The following is a 27,467-nucleotide window of genomic DNA, read 5'->3' on the forward strand; positions in this document are numbered from 1 at the left end:
CCAAGCACTTTTACTGTCCTAAAAGGTGATGACAGACACAAAAATAAAAAAAATATAAAAAAAAATTTAAAAAAAAACACACATCATTGTAAAATCAATATATTCATCGCTTCGCTCAGAGTCTAAAATATGACATTAATTTTCAATACCTATAGTAGGATTATGATACATCAACACGGAAATCGGAAATTTGAAAATGAAATACAAAAACACATACATGGTGGCGCCACCTAGCTACTACGATTCATGCTAACAAGTCATTACCACGTTTGTGGGTCCTTCTTTAACACTGACGTCTAGAATAGTATAGAAGTCTGTGATCTTTACGCAGGCACGTGTTGAAAATTTAAAAACCACGGAGATAGATCTATTAGATCTAATAGATTTATTCAAGACTATGGTATGAACGCTTAAACTAATTTTAAATTATTCGTCATAGATAAATAAATAAATAATTCTTCTATTATCCATGTACTTGGAACTTGGAATGTGGAAGACGGGAGTACAGGTGCGCCCAAGCACCACTTTCCCACTGTACACTTTGGGCACGTGCCCAGGGCCCCACGATCGATGGGGCTCCCTGTTTGCCCGTTTTAATAAAATAGTACTCTGTCCTAGTCGTTGGGGCTCCATTATACCACTGCCCAGGGTTTCAAAAAGGTTAAAGACGGCCCTGAGTGCGCCTGAAGGATAGCCGATAGGTATAATAAAGTATATTAAGTTGAAAATTCCCAGGGGAGGCAAAGTGCCTTTACCCCCTCCCCCCTGTAGACGCCTGCGTGAGAGTGATAGGTCACGGTTTAAAATATTCATAATCACCTTTTTATTTAAAGTATATTTTAAGCCGTGACCTTTCATTCCCACACAGGCGCCCACAGGGGGGGGGGCAAAGGCACTATGCCCCCCTGGGAATTTTCAACTTCATATACTTTAATATACCTATCGGTTATCTTGCAGGCAAATTCAGGGCTGTCTTTACTCTTTTTGAAACCCTGATTTTGATATTCACTCGATTTCTCATATTATAGGTAACGATTTTCTTATTTTATTGTAAATAAAAAACGAATGACTGTAGGTACTACAAGGTATCTAGTAGATACTTAAAAATTTCACTGAATGTTTATAATAGCATTTTCAATTTTGAAAATAATTTTACTCTATTTAACTGTTAACAGACATTGTCAGTTTTCGATTTTTTTAGGTTTTTTTTCTATAAAATATATCAATAAAATGTTATTTGTTGGGTAAAAAAGCGTGAAAATTATATGCAAGGCTCCTGATATATTGTTATAATAGCAGTTGTAAAATATTAAAATACATAGGCACAATTTTTATTATAAGCATTTAAAGTTCAAATTTTGACAAAATGTAATAATTATTTTGTAGTTAAAAATTTAAAACAAGATTCTACGTAAATAGGATTATATATAAATTACTTTATTCACCTTTATGTCATCAAATATATTTATATCTAAGGCTGACTTACCGTTTTCGCTCAGAATCATTTTTTGTATACAATGATATTATTTTATCATTGAATTCAAATTTAACACCATCTATTACTGCCCACTTGTGCCCACTTGTAACCTACTGTACAGCAGAGCGACACCCTCTTGTCAATTTTTTTTATATCGATTAGTAATTTTAACTTGGATTTAAGTTATGTAATCAATAAATAAATTATTGAATCAACTAATTTCACTAACATTTGTAGTGTTAAAAAATTACCTTTCATACCTATTTGAAATTTGAACACTATTTAATTAATTATTGGTTGAAATCGTGTAAATTTGAATACAAACCAATTTTAAATTTATCAATTCATTTTATTATTTTAACCTAATAATATAAATACCTGTATTGTCGTTCAGATATTTTCAAATTTCCCTCCGTTTATATAATGTATGTTTACATTTTTCGTGTAGGAAAGCTTTTGATAATATTTCAAACACTAAATTCATTTTATATATAGTTTTGACCAATTTGAAAATAAATAAATTGTCGTTGTTATGAATATGGGACGAACAAACGGATATTAACAAGACTAACATTTTTTAATCTGTATTGTAGATGTCTCTCTTGTTGAGAAATCTGAGTCGTAATATTTACTATTCATATTGTAATGATATTATTATTGATAGTGACCGTGTTATCGAAATGTCGGATGATAATATTCTTGACCCATCAGTGATTTTCAAAATAAATGAACACTAATTTCGTACTTGAGCCGTGGACGATCACATGTTTTTATTGCTCATTTAGGTGATGGAGTGTTAATGGACGATGTCGTCGAAAGTACCGGCGGGCCCCCGTGAAGTCACCATAACAAAGAGCGTCACCGGCTTCGGATTTAACGTTCGTGGCCAGGTTAGCGAGGGCGGTCAACTTAAGAGCATAAATGGTCAACTCTACGCTCCTCTGCAGCACGTCAGTGCTGTACTCGAAGGAGGAGCAGCTTACGACGCGGGGATTCGAAAAGGAGACAGGATACTCGAAGTGTAAGGCTCATGCTTCCATGTTTCCTCTTGTCTTAAGTCATTGAATTGTTTATGGGACGGGGTTCCCTGTTAATTTGTGGTGGAAATAAAACTTAAAAACTCTATAATACTGTGTTTGATATCCAGGAATAATGTGAATGTCGAAGGATCAACACACAAACAAGTTGTAGACCTGATCAAATCGGGCGGTGATGTGTTGACGTTGACGGTAATTTCCGTTACACCTCAAGTATGTTAATATTTTTATTATTTTATGTTTTAAGTAGATTATTGTAGTTAATCAAAAACATATGCTGATTTTTAAAATGATTGATTGAATTTAACAGTAAATAACAAATAGCAATTTTGGCTTCTAGAGTTTCCCGTATATTCAACATTATCCAACTAAGTTAAGTTTTAGAAGAATTGTAGAAACACAATATTTCCAACTCATAATTTAAAAAGAAATCAATGTAAGATTAGTTTTATATACTTGATAAACAGTAAAGGTTAAATTTTTTAAATATTATCAGTTATGACCTGATTACATTAAGAGGACGTTGTACCCTCTTGTGTTGTTTCTTTCTTACTAACTTTTAACTACCACATTTTACTTTCAGTATATTACATTTTACTTTTATGTTTAACCTTAGAGTGAATTGACCTATTATCGAGTTTAAAGGTAGGTAAGTACCTATATTATCAAGAGCTCCACTTATATATTTTTTATATTTTAATTTTAAAGCAAGTTTTAAGTATTTTAAATTTTCCAAAATTTTTAAAATACTCTTATATTTAAAATATGAAAAAACCTATGTGGCCTAGACAATAATCTTATCTTTAAATTTGATAATAGATGAATTAAATATTACAGAGTTGCATTATTCCGAATGTACATTTTAATATGTTATCCATTTTAAGACTGAACAAATTCATGCAGGTATAACTCCTCTTAAAGATACACTAACATTAATTTTACTTTTAAAATAGTGGTGTTATAGTTTGTTCCTTATTATGTAGATATAAGATTTATCAGAGTTTAACATTGCTATATAGATCTGTGCATTTTTAAAACAAAATAAATTAAAACCAGAATTTGAATAATATAGATTCTTAATAATTTAACATATAAAACTGTTGATCAGAACATAAGTTACAGATGATGGATATGTGATATTTTATGTAACATAAATTGGTATATTCGCTTACCTATAATTAAAAAAAAACTAATCTTGTATTCTTATAAGCATGAATCATTATGAATTATGATCATAATAATAATTATTGTGTATAGTTTATAACAATGAATCATAATTCATAATTGTCACTTATTTTTTTTTACTAATTAGTTGTCATACTTTATTGTTTCCATTATGGCTATGACAGGAGTCTGGTAGATTTACCCAAACTTAATCCTTAATCCTAACTTTTGTGTAGCAATTTATATGCACAATACAATGTTTTGAAAACTTATCCTTGTTGCAGCAAACAAAAATTATCTGAGATAAAAAAATCTAACTTTTATACTATAATATTTTTATACATCAATAAGTTAGATAATTAAAATTATACAAACAATTATTTAGGCATTATTTATTAGTTGACAGTGATATAGTATGCCTTATTGCTATAATAATAAAAAAAAAATAAAACATTTTATACATGAATCTGTTTTTATTATTATTACTTTGATAGATACAAATTTATAACTATTCAATTGGCTTTGTGGTAACTTTTTTCTTGGAAACAAAACTTGGAACCAATTTTCAATGGTAGAAACTAGAAATATAACTTAAAAAAATATTTTTTTAATTATTTTTAAAACATTCAAATATACATAATATACTGAATTCCTGTTATTATATTTTAGGAAGCCGAAAGACTTGAACCAAGTGAAGATCAATCTATATATAATTATATAGATTATAGTGATAAAAGATCATTACCAATTTCTGTACCAGATTATCATACAGTTGATAAAGATGGAGACAAATATGTGGTAAGAATTTATTATATCTTAGTTTTTATTATGGTATTATAAAATGTATCTTAATGAGTAATTACTAATAAGTATGTAATTGATTATCATACCAACATATTTAAAACATAAATGTAATTATTTAACTACCAGATTTCTAAAATATTTAACGCTCAAAAATAACATAATTAAGATATTATATTATCATAGTTTTTTTAAATACCATTGAATAATTTTTTTACTTATTAAAAAATTACAATTTTAAAAACAACTTATTTTACCCACCTAAATATAAAAATTATAATATGGATATTAGTGTCTTTAGATCCTTAAAAATATAAGAAATAGTTATGAATATGAAGTATTATTAATTTTTTTATTTATAAATTATATTGTAACTGTGGTGTAAATTCAGTTATTAATAGAGGGGAGAAAAAAATTTTGACTAGTCATTACTAATATATTATGTTCCTTTTACTTCATTAAACAAATACAATGTAATACATACCTACTTTTAAGCACGTCCACACATGAGACTAAATATAAATATATTCCAACAATTAATTAGTAATTACCAATTTAACATTGTGACAATTTCTTAATACCTACCTATACAATAAATTAAAAAATATTTTCCAACAAATATAGGTATTTTATTTTAATATAAAAATGGACAATGTTTAATCGAAAACCACTAGGCACCAGCCCATTGGGCTGCTTTTAAAATCAGACAGGGGCAAATGCCCACCTTGCCACTCCCCAAATGACGCCACTGTCTTGTAATCTTTTATTTACATAATATTACACTAACAGTAAATTGATCATAAGTTCATATTATTTGATAACCTAACCTCATAAAAAGTATAACTTTGTTGGATTTTTCTTCTATTAATGTAATGCATATTAAACTTTAGTTTCTATCCATTTTAACCATTGTAGATACTAGATAGGAATATAGTGAGGTCTTTTAATTAACAAATAAAAATACTATTTAGGTGTTCAATATATATATGGCTGGTCGACACTTGTGTTCAAAAAGATATAGTGAATTTGCCAATCTACATGCTAACCTTAAAAGAGAGTTTATTGGGTACAGTTTTCCTAAAATCCCGGGAAAGTGGCCATTTACGTAAGTTCTAAATATATTAATTTATCTTATTCAAATATACAATAAATAATGCTATTTTTGAAACAGGTTAAGTGAACAACAACTTGATTCTAGAAGAAGGGGTTTGGAGTTATACTTGGAAAAGGTATGTGCTGTTCGTGTTATAGCTGAATGTGAAATAATGCAAGATTTTTTAGCTGATTCTGGTAACATACAGGTAATTCTATTAATATGTTAGATTTTAATATAGGTACTTAATATTTTAATTTAATTTTGTATACAGAATATTGACTCTATAGTGGATTTAAAAATAATATTACCTGACCGAGAAATAGTAGTTATTAGAACTAAAAAAAATGCAACAGCTGATAGTGTTTACAACAGTGTTATTGATAAAATACAAATGGCTGAAAATACAGCAGTTTATTTTTACCTATTTGAAATTGTTGAGTATAATTTTGGTGAGTATTAAAATTGTTTAACACAAGACATAGTATATTTTTGTCATGACTTTAAAACATTTAAAATTTATATACTATACATTATTTACTTATAACATCATATCATTATATTTTATTAGAAAGGAAAATTCAACCAAATGAAGTAGCTCATCAACTTTATGTTCAAAACTACCGCACGGCGAGTGCTAGTTGTTTATGTATAAAGCGATGGTTATTTAATCCGGCTGTTGAAACTCGTCTCATAGAATCAGATAATTTAGCAGCTACGTTTGTTTTCTGGAGTACTATAGACGAAGTTGATCGTAATCATATCATTGTAGGAGACCGTTTATATGAGCTAAAAGCTTTGCAAGATTCTTCCAAAAAATTAGATGTAATTATTCATCATATTTTTTTATTTTATTTTTTAACCACAGTTTATGAGACAATTTATAAAGTTTTAATGTATGAATGTAAAAGATTAAATAAAATAGTTTAATATTAAAAAAATTGTTTTTCCAGTATTTAAAAATGGCTAAAGAATTACCTGGTTATGGTGAAGTAATATTTCCACATTGTCCGTGTGACTCTCGAAAGACTGGTCATGTGATGGCAGCAGTTGGTTATTTAGGTCTTAGACTTATAGCATGCACTGAAGATGGTACTCTTGAGGTAATATTTATTAATTAATTATTACTAGAGACTTGATGTTTATGATTTTAAATACTTACATTAAGATGATCTTATCCTCCAAAAATGTATAGAAAATATGATTAGGAATAATGTTTCATTGGATAAATATTTATAAAAAAATAAAAATATAGAGTTGTATTTCGGACTATTTCCAAAACCTATTGTATTGCAAAAAATATTATTTAATATCTTAAAATATACAATATTTGCTTGCTATAAAATCTTTAGTATTTCAATTTATCAAATAATGAAAACTTTGACAAATTGTCCAGATTATGCAGATTAATTTCAGTAAAAACATGTTAATTCATAAAATTCCTGTATTTAGTAAATTAAATTAATTATTATCTATTTTAGTAAAATATTTATATGTAAATGCTTGGTAATTGGAATAAGTAGGCTGTTAGTAAATAGATTGCTGTAATTGTTGGTAACTTAAAAGTATCTTTAAGACATCCTATAACTGCACCAAAATTAAAGCAAAAATAGCCTGTTAATTGTATATAAATTAAATATTATGTTGTATTTGTTTGTTGACATATTTTTTATTTTGATAGTTTGATATTAAAAAAATGTTAACAATAACATTTAGAATATCATGAACGTAAGTAATTAACGGGAAATATTATTATAATGATTCCTTACAGTTAAAAAAAATGAGTATATTTTTGAACATTTAAAATATTAATTTTGATATTTGTTTGTACAGAAGTAAAAAAATGTTTCTTTATATAACATTTTCAATTAAATAATTATAATAAACATTGAGTAGAAAAATAATTAAAATAATACTAGCAAATATTAAATATATTGTAACATCAAATGTTAACGTTACAGAATCAAATTGTTGAATTCACATGGAAAACTATCAAATGCTGGGAGGTTGATGAGACTAATGGATTATTTAGTTTTCAGTTTCAACGTGAAGAAAAAAGCCCCAAATGTGTTAAATTACACACTCCTTATGTGAGTATTTTATTTGATGCAATTAAAAACAAATTTATATTTTTATGTTATTGTTGTATCATTTCTGATTTTATATGCACTTTTTATATATACAGTTTACATTCCTAGCAGACTGCTTTAATCGAATACAAGAGGAATCATGGAAAATTAAAACACCATAAAACAATAAATGCATAGTAGTATACATTTTGAACGTGTATGAAATATTTAATTTAATTTTATGAGTATAAAATAAATAAAATACCTAAATAGTATTATGGCAATATAATTTTTTTTTGGTATAAGCTTTGATTGATGAATAATACTATATTCTCCATTTAAAGTGTGATCCTCAATTAATTCAATTTTTTTTAAACAAAAAATAAGGATAATGTGATAGTGATAACAGGCGCCATTTAAATATGTTTATTATTTTGAATCTTACAAAAGTCTATTATATCGGTTTCTTTTAACTAACTTATTCATTTTCATTTTTTTCAAATAGTTACTGTCTATCAAATATCAATTATGAATTTGTGTATATTTTTAAAATTAAAATCTTGAAGTTTATTTTTTTTACTATATTACATTTTAATACATTTTTAATTTTGTTCTATATTTAGTATGATTTTATTTCAATATAATATGGAAACTGGGAAAAATTTTGGACTTATTTATTTTATTAAATATTCATACCATCTAATTAAAAAAACTCTAAACTCTCAAGTTTAAAACATAATTTTCTATTTAACAATAGTTTTATAAAATTATTTAATAAAAATAAATCATAATAATAAATTAGAGCAAAATTAAAAACTATCAAATTATTAGAATTAACTATGATGTAACATGTTAAAAGATTTGTTTTTAACCTATTATTTGTTGTATAGTTAAAAAGTTCATTTCTTGTTTAACATTCCCAAGTATGATTAGAGTTCCATTAATGGGATGATACATTTTTTCCACCATTTAAATGTATTCCTAGCTAGTTTTCCTTATTTTTTCTTTTGATCTACTTTTGTTTTTAGTATTTTATTTATATATAATTAATTAAATTCTGATTTGTCATATACTCATATGGACATACATATTATAATATATATTATACAAATACAATATATTAAATAGTTTATCTATATTATGAGTACAATTATATTATATTTATTTTTCCACCAAAAATATAGTGCCAGCATTATTGTAATTTGGGCCATTTATAAGACTTCGGTTTTACTTTCAGTTGTTATATTTAAAACCTTTTAAACAATAAGACATTGTTTTTATAACAAATACATTGTTTTAATGACTATTTATTGTATTATTTTATTACTGTATATTATTATTGCAATATGTTATTATGTTATATCTTGTATTGATTGAAAGACATTTTTTTTAAATTTGATTATTTAATAATATAGGCACATAATTAATTTTATTTCATCAATAAAATTGTATTATACTGAGTGTTCAACAAGTGATCATATATAGGTTTACATTATTTAATCATTTTATAAGCTCGTTTTGAAATATATATTTTTTTGTTTTATATACTATGACTATGATAATGATAAAATTGTACCTGCAATATTGTATATTCCGTTTAACACTCTGTATAGTAATTCAATTTTATATCAAGATTTGTTATGAATTATGATACTATTATTATTAGTTATTTTTCAATTTTCTTTATTGTAACTTTGATTTGTTTTATGTAAATTGAAGATCTAAGATAACAAGTGATCACCAACTATTGTGATCTACATTAAGCTGTACGGATAAGCCCTATTTTTTGATTGTGAAGTGGAGTAGTAAGTTAAACATAATTATTGTTTTGTTAATGCCTTGTTGCATGTAATTACAATGAAAATTTGTTCACATAAATACATAATATGACTCTTTTTAGTAAAATATATTTTTTGAAAGTGATGTTCTCGAAAGCTTAAACTCCACTTGACTTTTAATTATTATATTTTATTATAACAATGTCTGCCACTCAGTATTTTATATGTTTTAGATTTTTTTTTACAATTATGATTATTATTATTACTATTATTGAGTCTATCTATATAACCACGGAGGTTGTAATATTAAACAATATATATATATTTTTTTAAATACATAATAAAATAAATATTCAATATTACCATTTATGATAGATTAATACTATTATGTGATTATACATATATTATTGTTGTGTGTGATAACTTGTTTTGATTGTGTTATGAAGGTCATCCACTCTGTTACCATTTCGTAAATCTATGAGTATGTAATTATAATTTACTAACCTAATGCAGTATTAGAACGGTCGTGTTCAGAGCTGTATCTTTTATTGTTCTGATATTTCCATATTCAACATAACAAGGTGACAATGGAAAGTAAAAAGCTCACATTTACCGAAACAATCGATCTGCGTAATAAATATGTCGGGTAAGTGCTATTTTTAAAATATAGTTTACTAGTTAATTTGTCTCTTTTTGACCCGTGTCCAATATTTCTTTTCGTGTTTATTAATATCGTGATCGTCACGTACATACCGGCTACCTGCTATTATTTTAATTCCATGGTTTTAAAAATAATACATTTAATTTGTGTATTTAATTGTTGAATGCATTGAAAAACTAGTGGCAACTAGTGTTTTAATTTTACGGGGCTTCAATTTAAGCCAAGCCCCGGAGATAGGCTAGTGTTTTACGACCACCTCATCCCCAAAGGTCAACTTTAAATTTTCGGTTATTAAATATTAATGTTTTGTTCAGTTTTTAAAAAAAAAAATATTTCTTCTTTTATACCTATTCACACCCGCCAAGTTTGTTCTATACCTAGCCACCTAGATACTTATATAATTAATTAATAATAACCCATTTGATGATTTTTAAAATTACTTATTTACTTACTATAATAATTACCTTTGGTAATAAGCCACATTATGTATAGTAACGAATATAATTCCAATATGTGTTTGATCAAATTTAGTAGGTAATTTATAAATTATAATATTTCTAAGGCGCGTCCAGACGCAACAGAGGCACAGCCGCTCGGCCATCGGTAGCGCCGTGCCGCGCGGCAAATACGTGTCCAGACGATGCAGCATTTGTTTTTCGATTAAAATGATTTAAAAAAAGTACTGTTGCCGCTAGACTTTTCCGAAAAAACGTCCACACACACGTGACATAATCGATCGGAACAAGCCACGCGGCTTTTCTTTGATGTGAACAGGCAGGCTAGTCCATAAGCGGAAAGCCATTAAAATTTCAGGGGGGTCATTAATAATATCAATGTGAGCGGAGGGGGGGCTTCGATCGGACTTGACGGACTTTTGGGGGCTAATCCCCTTCAACCCCCCCCATTTCCGTTTTAACTTACCTAATTATTGAACGTATTTATTTTGGGTTAAACTCAAACCAACTGCAAAAGTTTCACTTAATTTTATTGAATTGAATAAAATAAATTATACACCAATTATATTCAAATACAAAAACCGTTAACACGATTAAATCGTAAATATAATTATTTTTATATTTAACAACCCAATTAATTTTCGATTGACACTCAAACATTCTTTGTGTCTTCTGTACAAAATAGGTTTGCTTATGTATGTATTTTTTAGGAAATCTTGCGAATTGTTTTATAAGAAGAATCCTTTGAAAATCGTTCGCGGCCAAGCACAGTATTTGTACGACCAAGACGGAAGAGAATACTTGGATTGCATCAATAACGTAGCCCACGGTATGGCTTTAAACATTAGTAGGACGTAGGCTGTAGGGGCGTATTTATGAGTGTTTAACGGGGTAGGCAATAACAAAATAATTTAATTGCAATAACTGAATAAAATGTAGATAATTATTTATTGTTTAATTAATAGCTATTAGGTACCTATACAATATTGAGAATCAGGGACTGGGATACAAATCCTTATATCTCCCTCTTAAATATAAATGTGCAGATAGGACGTCTATATTCATGGTTCTTGTGCAGATAATCGTATGGGAAAATGTAATCGCAGACTTAAGGATTTCCTTATTGATTATTGTGAGGAATTGGTTTAACAATTTGATGGATTTTTTTTGTTGTGACTTCGTGAGGTATACGTGTTCTACTGAAGCTATAGATTGGTATATAATATACCTCGTATATATTCTCACGTTGGATATACTTGTTCACCTATGAAATTATTTTCTACAAAATTGCAAGTACCTAATTCATTGGCATTTTTAGGTTTGCCAAGCTACACTTCATTTCACATTATAATAACTCTTAGGTAGGTAATAATTCATAAGTAATTATAACAGATGATTGACATCTTAAGGATGTTTATATGGTTTTATATTTAACATTTTCAAATAATCATCTGCATAAAATCATAACAAACAAATTAACTAAATAATTCGAATACTAGGTGTATAGACGTAGTGAATATAGACGTTATGAATTTATACAGGGGGCTAATAGGCTATTATGTTTCTGGTATACACAATATATATTCTAAAAATGTAACTAAAAAAAATGTACGGAATGGTGGCTAAACAAAATTCCAGGGTGATTATAGCCCCCTGCCCCCCCTTACATCCTCTCTCCCCGATTCTACGCTTATGATACTAGGAACTTTTTTAATAAATTATTCTCACAGCTGATATACCTATTGCATAACGCTTGTTTTTACGTATCAGAATCGGGCGAATTGAACGTTTTCTTAATTTTTAACAATTATTAGTGATCATAGTTTAAAATGAAAGCTTTGAAAGCTTTTGAAATTAAAGAATCCAATAAAAATAATACCTTCATTATATAATAATTTAATTCGATAAATTATTACAAATAGAAGGTAGGTTAGCCGTATATGTATGTCTTCCGGGTAATATATTTTGCATATTACCTATTGTCTTACTATAAGTTTAAAACGTTTTTGTATTGTCTGTCCCTATTCCATATTTATACTATCTAGTATACCTATATACCTATTTGTATATAATATATTATATAACTTACAATATCTGCAAATCTGTAATGTACTAGGTATATATATATATATGTTATTGTATTAATGACCTAAACATATTATTTGTGCATCTGAACCAAACATTACTTTGCTACGTCGATATTTAAAATAATATAGGTAGTCGCACGTAGGCAATAAGACACTTGAGAGGACGTGGACGTCATATCCGCGTAATATGTTGTCTCAGTCTTATACACGTACGACATGGCAATTTTTCGTTCATCAGTTTCAATAGTTTTGATATTTGAGTGAATTGACCTATAATCAAACTTTGAGGTAAGAACATTACCCGTGTTCTCTTAATCGGTTTTTTACGATATTTAATTTTTAAGTGAATTAAGAGTATTTTAAAATATTAATATTTTATATACTCATAAGCCATAACTCACTTAAAAATTAAAATATCGTAAAAAATCGATCGAGAGAACATAAATAATGTTCTTAATTAAAAGTTTAATAACAGGTGATAGGTCAATTAACTCTAAGTATATCAAAACTAACACCACACTATATTACTAATAGTTATCACTATTGTAACCGCTGAACAAAATTTTCTATGTCGTACGTGTGTAAGATGTATACAACACATGCGGGTACGACGTACTCAATAGTACGTCATGCCTACGCATGTATTGATGTTACAGGTCGTATTATTGTAATATGTAGTGTTATCTTATCTTAACAACAACGATTGAGTTTACAAGTATAGCCGTTATTAAAAAAAAATAGTAGGTATGTACTATAATATATAGATAGTAGGTATCTAAGTACTTAAGTATTAATTAATTCAAACAAACAAAATACCTAATATTTTTTATTGCTGTGTGTTGTGACTTGTGAATTTACAATATACGTAGGTACATAGGTAGATATAATAGCTAGGTAGTCCAGTAGTACAGTTATTTCGTTTAGACATCGTATTTATAGGTTCTTCCATCTTTGTTTCTTTCAATCCTAACGTAGGTAATTTATGTCCATGAATTTGACCCATCCACTTTCTATGATAAGACCCAAACCAATACCAAAAGTTAGCAAATAGTTAGCAAATAATAGCAAATTTACTATAGAAGTTAGCAAATCATTATTGAGGCAGTTATAAGCATTATTTATTTGGGTGGGCCAAGTTCAGGTAACCCACCCACTTTGTCCGATCGTCTCCAAACAAACGCCGGTAGTTAGCAAACAGTTAGCAAATAATAGCAAATCAATTTTTGAAGTTAGCAAATCAAAATTCTATTTTTGGCCGATTTTAGAAAAAAAAATTCCAGCCCACCCACTTTGTCCGATCGTTTCCAAACAAACGCCGTTAGTTAGCAAACAGTTAGCAAATAATAACAAATCAATTTTTGAAGTTAGCAAATCAAAATTCTATTTTTGGCCGATTTCAGAAAAAAAAATTCCAGCCCACCCACTTTGTCCGATCGTCTCCAAACAAACGCCGGTAGTTAGCAAACAGTTAGCAAATAATAGCAAATCATTTTTTGAAGTTAGCAAATCAAGATTCTATTTTTGGCCGATTTTAGAAAAAAAAATTCCAGCCCACCCCCTTTGTCCGATCATCTCCAAACAAACGCCGGTAGTTAGCAAACAGTTAGCAAATAATAGCAAATCAATTTTTGAAGTTAGCAAATCAAGATTCTATTTTTGGCCGATTTTAGAAAAAAAAATTCCAGCCCATCCTTTTTGTCCGATCGTTTCCAAACAAACGCCGTTAGTTAGCAAACAGTTAGCAAATAATAACAAATCAATTTTTGAAGTTAGCAAATCAAAATTCTATTTTTGGCCGATTTCAGAAAAAAAAATTCCAGCCCACCCACTTTGTCCGATCGTCTCCAAACAAACGCCGGTAGTTAGAAAACAGTTAGCAAATAATAGCAAATAAATTTTTGAAGTTAGCAAATCAAAATTCTATTTTTGGCAGATTTTAGAAAAAAAAATTCCAGCCCACCCACTTTGTCCGATCGTCTCCAAACAAACGCCGTTAGTTAGCAAACAGTTAGCAAATAATAGCAAATCAATTTTTGAAGTTAGCAAATCAAAATTCTATTTTTGGCCGATTTTATAATAGTTAGCGAAATAATAGCAAATTATTAATTATTATTTTTGCATTACTCTTTTATATTATTATTTTTAGATTATGAATTACGATAGTATCCATAATAAAACTCATATACTCATATACGATATTAGTTATTACTTATTAGGTGTAATTGTTAGTGTTTTATAAAATAGATACGTGTATGAGTATGAGTATGAGTAAACGTGTTGTGTTATTTTACCACCTCAATCCAAACTAGTGGTGAAGTGCTGAAGTCCCCAACAAATATTATTTGTGTTCCATAATCCTGTTTAATATTAATATCTTAGTCCGTTAATAGATTTACATTTGTCGTGTTCATCTTATTAGCAGTAACCACGATATGTGATGATACCAGAAGACATTAATCGTGTGAAAAAAACACAGACTACAGAGTGGGATGCATACACGATGATTGAACACTGGTTGATCATGATCCGGTCGTAGTGTTAGTTTGGATTGAGGTGGTAAAATAACACAACACGTTTATTTGCTTTATGTCACTAATTAGTATATAATATTATTACAGCCAAATAATACACAGGCATGAAGTTCGTGAAAGTGATGTAGATATTAACTATACTATTTATAACATGGTCAAATCCCATATAATGTAGATATGAAAATATTTTTGTAACCCCCCACCCATAAAAAAGGCTTATGTACGCTACTCAAGCAGATTGAGAATATTTTAGAAGTTGTCATATCACCAAGGATACGAAAAATCATACTCATACACGTATCTATTTTATAAAACACTAAAAATTACACCTAATAAGTAATAACTAATATCGTATATGAGTATATGAGTTTTATTATGGATATTATCGTAATTCATAATCTAAAAATAATATAAAAGAGTAATGCAAAAATAATAATTAATAATTTGCTATTATTTCGCTAACTATTTGCTAACTACCGGCGTTTGTTTGGAGACGTTCGGAATAGTGGGTGGGCTGGAATTTTTTTTTCTAAAATCGGCCAAAAATAGAATTTTGATTTGCTAACTTCAAAAATTGATTTGCTATTATTTGCTAATTGTTTGCTAACTACCGGCGTTTGTTTGGAGACGATCGGACAAAGTGGGTGTGCTGGAATTTTTTTTTCTAAAATCGGCCAAAAATAGAATTTTGATTTGCTAATTTCAAAAATTGATTTGCTATTATTTGCTAATTGTTTGCTAACTACCGGCGTTTGTTTGGAGACGATCGGACAAAGTGGGTGGGCTGGAATTTTTTTTTCTAAAATCGGCCAAAAATAGAATTTTGATTTGCTAACTTCAAAAATTGATTTGCTATTATTTGCTAACTGTTTGCTAACTACCGACGTTTGTTTGGAGACGATCGGACAAAGTGGGTGGGCTGGAATTTTTTTTTCTAAAATCGGCCAAAAATAGAATTTTGATTTGCTAACTTCAAAAATTGATTTGCTATTATTTGCTAACTGTTTGCTAACTACCGACGTTTGTTTGGAGACGATCGGACAAAGTGGGTGGGCTGGAATTTTTTTTTCTAAAATCGGCCAAAAATAGAATTTTGATTTGCTAACTTCAAAAATTGATTTGCTATTATTTGCTAACTGTTTGCTAACTAACGGCGTTTGTTTGGAGACGATCGGACAAAGTGGGTGGGCTGGAATTTTTTTTTCTAAAATCGGCCAAAAATAGAATTTTGATTTGCTAACTTCAAAAATTGATTTGCTATTATTTGCTAACTGTTTGCTAACTACCGGCGTTTGTTTGGAGACGTTCGGACAAAGTGGGTGGGCTGGAATTTTTTTTTCTAAATCGGCCAAAAATAGAATTTTGATTTGCTAACTTCAAAAATTGATTTGCTATTATTTGCTAATTGTTTGCTAACTACCGGCGTTTGTTTGGAAACGATCGGACAAAGTGGGTGGGCTGGAATTTTTTTTTCTAAAATCGGCCAAAAATAGAATTTTGATTTGCTAACTTCAAAAATTGATTTGCTATTATTTGCTAACTGTTTGCTAACTACCGGCGTTTGTTTGGAGACGATCGGACAAAGTGGGTGGGCTGGAATTTTTTTTTCTAAAATCGGCCAAAAATAGAATTTTGATTTGCTAACTTCAAAAATTGATTTGCTATTATTTGCTAACTGTTTGCTAACTACCGGCGTTTGTTTGGAGACGATCGGACAAAGTGGGTGGGTTACCTGAACTTGGCCCACCCAAATAAATAATGCTTATAACTGCCTCAATAATGATTTGCTAACTTCTATAGTAAATTTGCTATTATTTGCTAACTATTTGCTAACTTTTGGTATTGGTTTGGGTCTTATCATAGAAAGTGGGTGGGTCAAATTCATGGACATAGGTAATTTGTTTGTTAAATTATTGAGTATTGACACGTTGGGTTCCTGCTTCCTACTGTATAAATATATATATAGCCACTAAGCCACATGTCCATATAGGTATTGGGTATATGAAAACGTCTGAATTGATATTATAATATTATTTATTAGAATAATATATTATTCATATTTATGCCATATTAATTTAATTTAAATCATTTTTTTATTGTATTATTATAATTACCGAGCAGAGTGATACATGGCGTATAATTGGTCTTATAATTAGGTATTTGTTTTAGATTCTGAGCGGAGCGAACCTAAGCACTTTTTTCTGTCTGTAAACATTTTTTTTAGTTGAAATAATATTTTGGTTTTAACTTCAGCGTCTATTCAGTAGTCAGTTTTTTTTAGAGGGAGGGTATGGGGGGTAAAAATTAAAAAGTAAAAGTAAAAAATTCTTAGTTGTTTTCAAAAGCGTCAGGAAAAATATTAGAATAAACGGGGCTTCTTATGCAAAATCAGGTTTTGATCAAATATGTTAAGTTTTTTTGGTGTAACTCAAAACAAAAACTAATAACCGTAAATACTTGAAATGTTCAAAATATTTTGACTCGTTTTTAGCTATTTATAGACATTTTCAATTTTTTTTAGTGTTTTTTCTTTAGGTATAAAATCTTGAAAATTTAGTGTAAGGTACCTCATATGTTGTTATAGTAGCAATTGAAAAAAAAATTTAAAGTTCAAATTTTGACAAAATCTCGATAATTTTCAAATTATTTTGTAGTTAGAAATGTATAAACTGTTCAGTTTCTATAGCTAAGGATTGAAAATTTAAAACGAGATTTCTCATAAATAGGTATGAACTACTGTCACCAAAAATTCAAAAAAATATTTAAACAGTTTTTTTTTATTTGGTTATAATAATAATATTTTGTTGTAATTAAAAAATATTACTAAAGCATAGGCTACTAACCGTCTCCGCCATCCATTACTGTCACAGTGTCACCCACACTTAATTAAAATGTATACAAAATACATAGATACCTATAGTCTATTTTTTTAAGCTTTCCAAAATCCGCAAAAAATATTAAATTTTTAAATTTTGAATTGTATACTTTTAAGGCTTAAACAATTTAGTACAATATAGATTCCTGAAAAAAATTGTTCTTATTTATATTTAAAAATATTTTTTTATTATTTGTCAATGACTTAAGTTATTTTGTTTTAGTTAAAAAATGTTAATTCTATGGACTTGGAATTTTTTTAAATATATTTTTATTTCTATTATATACACAATTAATTTTTCAAAATATTTAAACTAATTTTAAGCTAGTATTGACTTGTAATATTTTATAAGTTGATAACAATAAAATACTTATATTTTACTTAACCTACCGGCTACCGTAATACTATATCGTAGTACCATACCGTAATACTAATAATAGGTAAACTATAAAATATCAAAAGAAATAGAGGCTGATCGTGTGTCTGCACGACATTTGACTATATTATATTCTGAGACGGTGTGACTTTGATCAGATCGTTGTTCGTATCTCGTATGCTATGATTATTATTGAATTTAAAACACATTGAACTCATCCATTACAGTAGTCAGTGACCTACTTAATGACGAAATACGCTCAAAACTCTACTATACAGTATAGGTGGTATAGTGCGGTGCAACATCTTCCCAGTTTTTTATTATTTTCAATATAATTTACATTTTAAAATATTTCATATGTAAGTAATAATAGAATAACAATTAATCATACTACGATAAATCCGAAAATTCTGATGCCGATTAAGTAGGTACCTATCTATAGGTGCCATTATTTTTTTTTTTAATTCTGATGATTATTATATCCATATTATACCTTTTTGTTTATTGTTTCTTTATCTAAATAAAATTATTATTATTATAATTTATTAGTAATAGTAGAGCTGCGATAATGAAAATGGAAATACTAAATTATATCATAATAAGTAATAACCTACCTAATCATACTTTAATACTTATCGATTATACTAGACATTAAATTAAGATTAATATATAATAAATAAAAATACATAAATTATAGATATTGGTACTTACGTTTAGAGTTTATAGGTACCTATTACTATTACCTTTAGTCTAAACCCAAGTGGCTAAGTAGGTACTATAAAGTATAAGGACTAAAAAGTGCAGACACGATATTTTTGACTTTTGTCGTTATTGTGAACACATGTTATATAGTACGTAGGTCGTAGATACCACCTACTATAGATAGGGTTCATAACTTATCTGTCCACAAATACTAATTTAATTAGTAAATTAAACGGTTTTGAACATTCTAAACTTATCAAATTTAGCTTACGTTTTGGTATTATACTTTTGAGTTATAACGACCGTATCATAATATAAATATAATAATAAAAAATCAACCAACACAGGTAATAATATAAGGTGTATATTAGAATTAATAATCAATGTTATGCTGTTTGTATATATCCATATAGGTAGGTATACTATTAAAGGATTAATGGATATATAAGTGTTTTACTAGTAATAATAATATTATACGATAAGTTTATAATATGAGTATTATCCTAAGCATTTTGTATTAACATTTTGTATTATAACTACATTTATTACAAATTTTAGTTTACACAAATATATAGTTTGTAACGCGCGTGGTATATAATATTATATTTATTGAATAATTTTTGAACTTTAAACTCAATTTTTAATACCGTTTTGTGGATGTTTTGCTTTAAATTATACATATACAAATTCAAACCCAGGGACACATATGCTTACAGTGATATAGAGATTCTCCTTGGGTCCTAACGGTTGGAGGATTGGAGGTCCAGGGAGAAACTACGTTGTTCTTATGAATTTTATTTAATGTGGCTTTTTAAAAATTTCCCGCACAACAAAATAAGCGCCTATCCACCCCTGTATCTTATCTATGTCTATAACGTTTGTTATGTATTGTTTTCAGTTGGCCATTGTCATCCAGACGTGGTGAGAGCGGGCATAGAGCAAATGCAACAGTTGAACACCAACAGCCGGTTTCTACACGATAACCTGGTGGTGTGCGCGGAGAAGATCGTGTCGAAAATGCCGGAATCGCTTTCCGTCTGTTTCTTCGTCAATTCCGGTTCCGAAGCAAATGACTTGGCATTGAGGTTGGCCCGTCAACACACCGGCAACACCGACGTCATCACCCTGGACCAGTGAGTTTCTGTTATATAAAAATTATATTAAATTACCTAATAATTATAATAGCTCGTGTCTCACAACTGCCTCAGTTGCTCATATTCGTATAGGTGGACATAATATTTAGGCATTCGTGTAGCCGGCGATCTACTACAAAATTCGATTACAAACCTACAATTGATTATTTAGTATTTACTATTGAAATTAATTTTTTATTAGTAATTAAAGATTTTGAAAACTATAACAAGAATAAATAAATCAAATTATCAAATAAAAATGTATTAAAAATATGAATTGAACACTTCCATTTCATATATAAATATTATTATTAAAATTAGGTGTACATAGACACATGGTAACATGATCGTAATCAATTATAAAAATATAGAATTATCAAAATTTGGCATAAATTTCGTGTATATGTAATAACTAACAGGTAACTATATAATATTACCTATAAGCGAAAAGGAACACTTTGTGGACTCTACTAAGATTGGTACCTCCTACTTAAAAGGAAATATGTTAGTAAACGTTGAAAAATGTTTACACAATTTGATAGATCACCAACTGGTAATTTCAGTGAGTACGTTACACTTCAATTGAAAGGTATAGATCACCTGCTACACTTATAGTTATAGGGTACATCACCTACTACACGAATGTCGATGTCAATGTATATGCGAGAGGGTTACCTTCTGGTGGAATATGAAATGAATTGAATTATTAAAAATGTTAAATACCTATCTTATTACCTATTTTATTCATATCGTTAAATTGTTTAATATATTAATTACCTAATAAATTTATCTTTGCTGTTATCTTTTATGTGGTTCAAAAAATCATAAATAAACAGAAAAACAGATTTGAGAAATATTATATTTTTATATAAATAATTTGTTTTTTTAATATTTCACACTTTAACATACTTTGTAGTGTTACACTAATTTAGCCCGGTATGAGTATTTTAAATGTATTACAGTTGACATTGAAATTAAGTAGATTGGTACCTATATAATATATATACTATATGTTATCTTTTTATGCATATAGACTGTACATAAGAATACAACAATATTTCCAATTGTTCATGTTTAAAGTGTGAAAGGTTAAAATATAATACCTATACCTACTAAATTATTGACATGAATAGTTAAAATTATAACTAATCATCATTATAGAAAATAATTATACAATAACAATAATAACGAGTTAAATAACAATTATATATATTATATATATAATTTAATATCTTGTTGAGCCTTAATGTATATTATTAAGTGTTGTGGGTATTTTTGATATAAGTTGTAACAGTTTGATTAGGATTTTTGACTCCGAGTAACAGTTTTATATTATGATGGCTCGCAAATATTATGCAATAGAAGAAGTCTAATCTTTAGAATAGATGATAGCATTTTTTACACGCGATAGTACCTCACATAGATATAAGATTGTTTATATCGTTTATGTTTTATTTGTGTCAGTGTTCATCTGTGCAGATAAACTATAATTGAACCGTCTTCAGTCAGCACAATCACGCATATAGGCACATTTTAGTAATTTATATTTAATAAAATGTTACTGAATCTAATAATATTATAGTCAATTAATCTACAATTTGACGTTACCTATATCAAGGTTAGGTTAATGGATGATTATTTTAACGAAATCGATATTCATTACTTCGAAAAGTATTAACGTTGTTGGACATTTTTTTTTTGATGATTTCAAGTCATTATAAAACTGAATTTTTGATGTTTATTTTTTTAATTGTTTATAAGTATGGCTGGGATTCTGAGGCAATGTTTTTTTCTGTTGTTTTAAAGGCTAGTAGGTTTGTAAGTGGATTTTGGGTTTTAGGGTATTCTGATTATTTTATTGATATTTTTTTCTATGTTTTTAGGGAATTTTCGTGTTTTTAGAACTTTTTCACAATCTATTGTTGTAATTGAAGCATATTGGTAGAGGTATAGACGTATAGTTGGTGGTCAGATAATGTCGAATGTGTAGTAGATATATTATACTCGCTGACCACCGTTTTCATATTTACAAATAATTAGAAATGAAAACAATTTATCTTCTATTTTGATACTACCTTTTAGTGTCTTTAGTATTTTAAAACTGTAAGAAAACATTTTTGAAATAATTGTTGGTGCATATTTTAATATTTTTAAGGTAGTTTTGGATTTTTGATATTTATTAGGGCATTAAAATCCCAGCCCTACTTAAAAGTTTTTAATTTCTGCTTTTTGCATTACAAATTTACAACAATTATTTTTAATTTCATCTTCAATATATAAAATATTAATTTCAAACGAAGTATTTCAAGGTTAAATTAAGTTTAAATGAACAAATTTGTGTGGCACAAGATCCTGGCAAAATGTTGGTCCACTTATTTAATTTTCAAGGCTCATCGCTCAATCTCCAAAGTTTGATTTGTATGTATGTAACGATTCTCAGAAAAGATGTCCTACAGAATGTAGGAAAACTAAAAAGTTTATGTTTTTTTCAAATATATTGTTTTGTATTGACTCTGTTTACTGTTAAAATAATTATTGTTCCTACATAATATATATTTAGATAAAATACCTATATAATTCAAAACTACAATATATATTAAAAAATCTTTGTCAACATTGTTGTATACTGCTATTGAATTTACTTATTTACCTACTATATTGCCATATTGGTTTATGACATTTAAAACAACATAATATACGAGATATACTTATAACTACTTAATATGTATTACTGTATTATATGTTTATTGTTAACTATTTATTTTATACCAATAGAAATAACCTAACCTAAGTTTGATAAGTAAAAAAAATATTTATTTTACAAAATACATCGCTGTAACTTAGAGTTTAATAAATATTTATACATGTTTCAGTGCGTACCATGGTCACTTGACTTCACTAATTGATATTTCACCTTATAAACTAAATTTGCCAGGAGCACCAAAAAAACCAGATCACGTGCACGTAGTATGTATTTTTTTTAAAAAAGTTATATTTATAATTATTAATTTTGACTTTATTCAACCTTATTCTAGTTCATTTTACATATTTTATTGTCTATCAAATAATACGTACATTAATATGAACTATATGTATATAGTAAATAGTTTTATTGAGTTTTTTTATTTATAATAAAACTGGAAGTTTTAGTTTTGAAAACCTTTTATTTTTTATTCAAGGTTATTCGTGTGTTAACCTGACTATAATTTGAAAATAGCCCCGATGTTTTATTTTCTTATGAGTTTAAAATGTAGTCTTTAGTCGATTGTTAAATATTCACAAATTACGACTAAATCGTTATAAAATATGTAATTTTGATTTTGAATGTCATTCATATTATTTTCATTTAACCATTGTCGCTCTTGTGGTTTAATGTTTACACACACAAACACACATATACAAATCCTTTTAATTTATATGTTTTTACTACATAGGCTCCGGTTCCGGATGTATATAGAGGTAAAATAAGAGCTGATGATCATCCCGACGAGGATATGGGAAAATTGTACGCTCTGGAAGTTAAAAAGATTATTGATGAAAACGTGATCGGGCAACGTGGTCAACAAGTGTGCGCTTTCATCGCAGAAAGCTTACAAAGCTGTGGTGGCCAGATTATTTTACCACATAATTATCTGCGAGATGTTTACACGTAAGTGACTTTAATATTAATTAAGTTCGAAAGACTATATAAATAGGTGAAATAAATGGTTAAACGTTACCTAGGTAGTCATAATTTTTACATGTAGGTACGATGCCAATACTTTTAAAACACATTCGTTCGATTAAAACTTGGTAAATTTATCATTGGCTAAAGGTTAAACCAGATAAAATTGGTTTGTAATAACATAACTAAATATTTTTATCGTGCTGATCAAATATTGTCGCTTACCATTATATTATTATGTATTTATTTGAATTCAAGGTTAAATAAACCAATTTGTCAATAAATTATCATTGTGCGTGTTGCACGTGTACAGTGTTAAGAGTTTATTATAAACTAACAATTTAATATATCTTAGGTAGTTACCCGTCGAATAAAGTAAATACAACTAATTAGCATTCGAATAAGTATCAAAGCTTAATAAATACTTTTAAAATTTTATTCTCAATTACATATATGTAAAAAATATGTAAAATTTTAACCAATTTAAAACTTGTAGGCTAATGACCTTAGCAGTCAAAGCCTTTAGTGCTAGGTACTAATAAAAAAAAATTATCAGTTATTTTCAAATTACGGTAAGCTAATTTGAATTGAAAATATTAATATATTGCGTATAGCCGTGTAGCCGTATAGCCAGTAAGGTAAAATCAACGGAATTTGTTTATTGTACCTAATAGCTGAGTCTTACTCCTAACTAAGGAAAAGTGGATTTGTAGTCTGTACATGTATTAATTGTTCATGAATTCACGATTTCTTATAATTGTATAAAGGTATAATAATATCTTGTCTTTCATAGCAAACCTTAAGTTGCCTATACACGACGCCGAGATAACATAATTTTAGTGTTTAATGTATTAAAAAAATGTAATATATTTTTACGCTTACCTGGAAAATTCGAATTTGTAAGACTTACGATGAGATTGTAAAAAAAGTCATTTTTCATCGTTCGGCAATATCATTTTTTTGAAATCGTGTTTTGATAAAAACCGACATTTTAAATTGAAACCGTGTGCGGGAATATAATTATTCTATGTACGTAAGGGATCAATGGATGGTGTAAATAATTAGAGTATTATTTTTGATTTTAGATACGTGCGGGAAGCCGGTGGCGTGTGCATTGCTGACGAAGTTCAAGTGGGATTTGGCCGGTCGGGTACGCACTATTGGGCGTTCCAGATCGACGGACCGGACGTACTACCTGACATCGTGACCATCGGCAAGCCTATGGGCAACGGACATCCGGTCGCCGCCGTCATCACCACGGAAGCTGTGGCCCGAAGTTTTGAAGCCACTGGCATACAATATTTTAACACGGTGAGTAAAAATGCGTATTGGTTTAGGTATGAATCGTGATTTGAGTACCTACCTCGGGCATGCGTTTTTATTTGATCCATATAAAGTTTGAAAATATGTAACTTAGGTGCCTTTTAATGGAATGCTGGCCACAAAAATTAGTAGGTGGGTACACACAACACGCCAACACCCATTAAATATGTTATGGCAGGCAATGTAAAAAATCTGGGCATTCTATTTATTCCCTGGAATCTTATATTCTGACCGGAGCGATAATTGTATTGATTTAACAATGATGTGTGTTTTTATTTTTGTGTCAGAAGACACTTTTTATAGTAGAACCTCCCCTTCCCACAAATACGCCCATATCTATAACCCATATAATCATGAAAAAAAGAATAAAAAAGTTTGTAAAGTATTCAATAACATATTATATCTTGAGTATACTGCTGTTAGGCCCTTATATAGTTGAAGATATATCTAATATATTACAGTAAATATTAATTATTATGTGTTTATGTGCATATTGAAGTATTTAAACATTAAAATATTGTATATTGACTAGTTTTCTATTCTTTGTCTGTGACATAAATATATAAAATATAATAAACGGATCACAACATGGATAGTAGGTATACGTGTAGCCTATACTCGTGTCAGATTTGCGATAATTGTATCAACAAGTATCAAGCACATACAATTCATGTCTCATTATCTACACGAACATGTTTGGTTGAACAAAGAATTCGTAATCTGGAGAATGATTTACCATTTTCTACGACTTTGGTACTTAAGTAGTTAAATATTTTCTAAAAATAAAAATCACATCAATTTCGAAAATGTACTAAAAAATAAAAATGTACTATTTAATCGAGCTGCGTACACCACTTTCACTACTTTCAGTATATATGTATGATTAATAATTATATTTATTTTTATCCGCATTGATGTACCTACAGTGGCGATGATCTAATTCAGCCATGTGGAGTAAATTCTAAATCCTATACTCACGTTCACGATTATTAATTAACATAATATATCATTAAATATGTATTTACGAAATAAAATGTTTATGTATTATCAATAACATATTATTATTGTATAGTGGTGTTACTCCGCTAATCCAACTTGGATTCAAGTTAATCCAAGTTAACGCGAAAAACTCTCGTGTGGTTTTTCAGTACGGTGGAAATCCCGTGTCGTGCGCAATAGCCATCGCCGTGATGACCGCCGTCGACGAAGAACGGCTGGTGGACAACGCCAAAGACGTGGGCGGGTACCTGTTGTCCGAACTAGAAAACATGCAACGGAGGTTCCCGGACGTGATCGGAGATGTCCGTGGTGTCGGACTATTTGTGGGTGTAGAACTGATAAAGGACCCGAAAACCAAGACTCCGGCAACGGTGGAAGCCCGAGATGTCGTCGACAGGTAATAGCCGAATTTTGGTTTGTTTGTGTGGTTCGCTGAATGATTTAGATTCACAATTGGACCCGCTAATATTACATAAATTACGTACTAGTATACTAAAAAATCTTTTCACAAGTAAGAATATGTCCAAGAAAACTTTCTATTTTTCACGTGAAAGGTTTGTCTTAGCGAAACGATTTTCACGGTAGAAATAATGAGCGCTTGACCACTATGTGTCATGTGCAGTGTATAATATTTCGCGGAACTTCTAAAGTTAAAACTATTATATATCGCCAGATGGTTTTTGGAATATTTAATAGAACAATATTCATTGATAACGTACAAATTGTGTTTTAGAATGAAAGATGAATTTAGAATATTGGTCAGCAGCGACGGACCAGACGTGAACGTCATCAAACTGAAGCCACCGATGGTGTTCAGCAGAGCCAATGCTGACCGCTTTCTGAAGGCGTTCAAGACATTGATTTCAGAGATTAGGACACAACGGTTTCAACTGCTGTGATTTATTTTATACGGCAACCTACTATAAATGTTTACCTACGTAATTTGGCATCAATATCATAATTGTAATTTGTATTCTTCAAATATTATATAGGTTATATAATATATATGTATAATATATAAAAAATAACCTATTCCTGCACTTTATAAAACAAAACGTATGGCATGATACGTTATGCATAACATAGGTAATAAACTAATAACTAATAATATTATATTAAATAATTTAAATGTATAACTGAAAATATTAAAATAACGAGAATCGAAAAATAGATTATTATTCGTATGTGTAAAAGTATGTTTATCGATGTTTGTTTGTGTGATTTGATTTATGTGTAGAGATA

At 28.7% G+C, this 27,467-nt stretch overlaps 2 protein-coding genes across 4 annotated transcripts; both read left to right on the forward strand.

The window, feature by feature from the left end:
* The first annotated feature begins 2,116 nt into the window (after window positions 1–2,116).
* Window positions 2,117–9,772, forward strand: LOC132950040 (sorting nexin-27). Of its 2 annotated transcripts, XM_061021231.1 has the most exons (10): window positions 2,117–2,498; window positions 2,625–2,727; window positions 4,348–4,476; window positions 5,451–5,584; window positions 5,651–5,780; window positions 5,847–6,024; window positions 6,144–6,397; window positions 6,526–6,675; window positions 7,534–7,662; window positions 7,758–9,772. In XM_061021231.1, exons 1-10 carry the CDS (start codon window positions 2,284–2,286, stop codon window positions 7,821–7,823), a joined length of 1,488 nt encoding a protein of 495 aa, XP_060877214.1. In that variant the 5' UTR covers window positions 2,117–2,283; the 3' UTR covers window positions 7,824–9,772. The 2 variants fall into 2 exon arrangements, with proteins under 2 accessions (XP_060877214.1, XP_060877215.1); XM_061021232.1 differs by lacking the exons at window positions 2,117–2,498; window positions 2,625–2,727 and adding an exon at window positions 3,260–3,417.
* Window positions 9,773–9,907: 135 nt separating this feature from the next.
* LOC132950041 (alanine--glyoxylate aminotransferase 2-like) lies at window positions 9,908–27,421 on the forward strand. Of its 2 annotated transcripts, XM_061021233.1 has the most exons (8): window positions 9,908–10,065; window positions 11,246–11,364; window positions 20,005–20,239; window positions 23,113–23,206; window positions 23,674–23,888; window positions 24,989–25,214; window positions 26,375–26,622; window positions 26,959–27,421. In XM_061021233.1, exons 1-8 carry the CDS (start codon window positions 10,007–10,009, stop codon window positions 27,122–27,124), a joined length of 1,362 nt encoding a protein of 453 aa, XP_060877216.1. In that variant the 5' UTR covers window positions 9,908–10,006; the 3' UTR covers window positions 27,125–27,421. The 2 variants fall into 2 exon arrangements, with proteins under 2 accessions (XP_060877216.1, XP_060877217.1); XM_061021234.1 differs by lacking the exon at window positions 11,246–11,364 and having other exon boundaries at window positions 9,929–10,065.
* Window positions 27,422–27,467: the final 46 nt, after the last annotated feature.

The sequence above is a fragment of the Metopolophium dirhodum genome, chromosome 8 (assembly GCF_019925205.1).
Source record: "Metopolophium dirhodum isolate CAU chromosome 8, ASM1992520v1, whole genome shotgun sequence".
Lineage (NCBI taxonomy): Eukaryota > Metazoa > Arthropoda > Insecta > Hemiptera > Aphididae > Metopolophium > Metopolophium dirhodum.

Coding starts and splice junctions, on each gene's coding strand:
- LOC132950040 (XM_061021231.1), top strand. CDS start 2,284: ATGTCGTCGAAAGTACCGGCGGGCCCCCGTGAAGTCACCATAACAAAG. Junction 5,781..5,846: donor CTGATTCTGGTAACATACAG/GTAATTCTATTA, acceptor TTTTGTATACAG/AATATTGACTCTATAGTGGA. Junction 6,398..6,525: donor ATTCTTCCAAAAAATTAGAT/GTAATTATTCAT, acceptor TTGTTTTTCCAG/TATTTAAAAATGGCTAAAGA.
- LOC132950041 (XM_061021233.1), top strand. CDS start 10,007: ATGGAAAGTAAAAAGCTCACATTTACCGAAACAATCGATCTGCGTAAT. Junction 23,207..23,673: donor AACCAGATCACGTGCACGTA/GTATGTATTTTT, acceptor TTTACTACATAG/GCTCCGGTTCCGGATGTATA. Junction 26,623..26,958: donor GCCCGAGATGTCGTCGACAG/GTAATAGCCGAA, acceptor ATTGTGTTTTAG/AATGAAAGATGAATTTAGAA.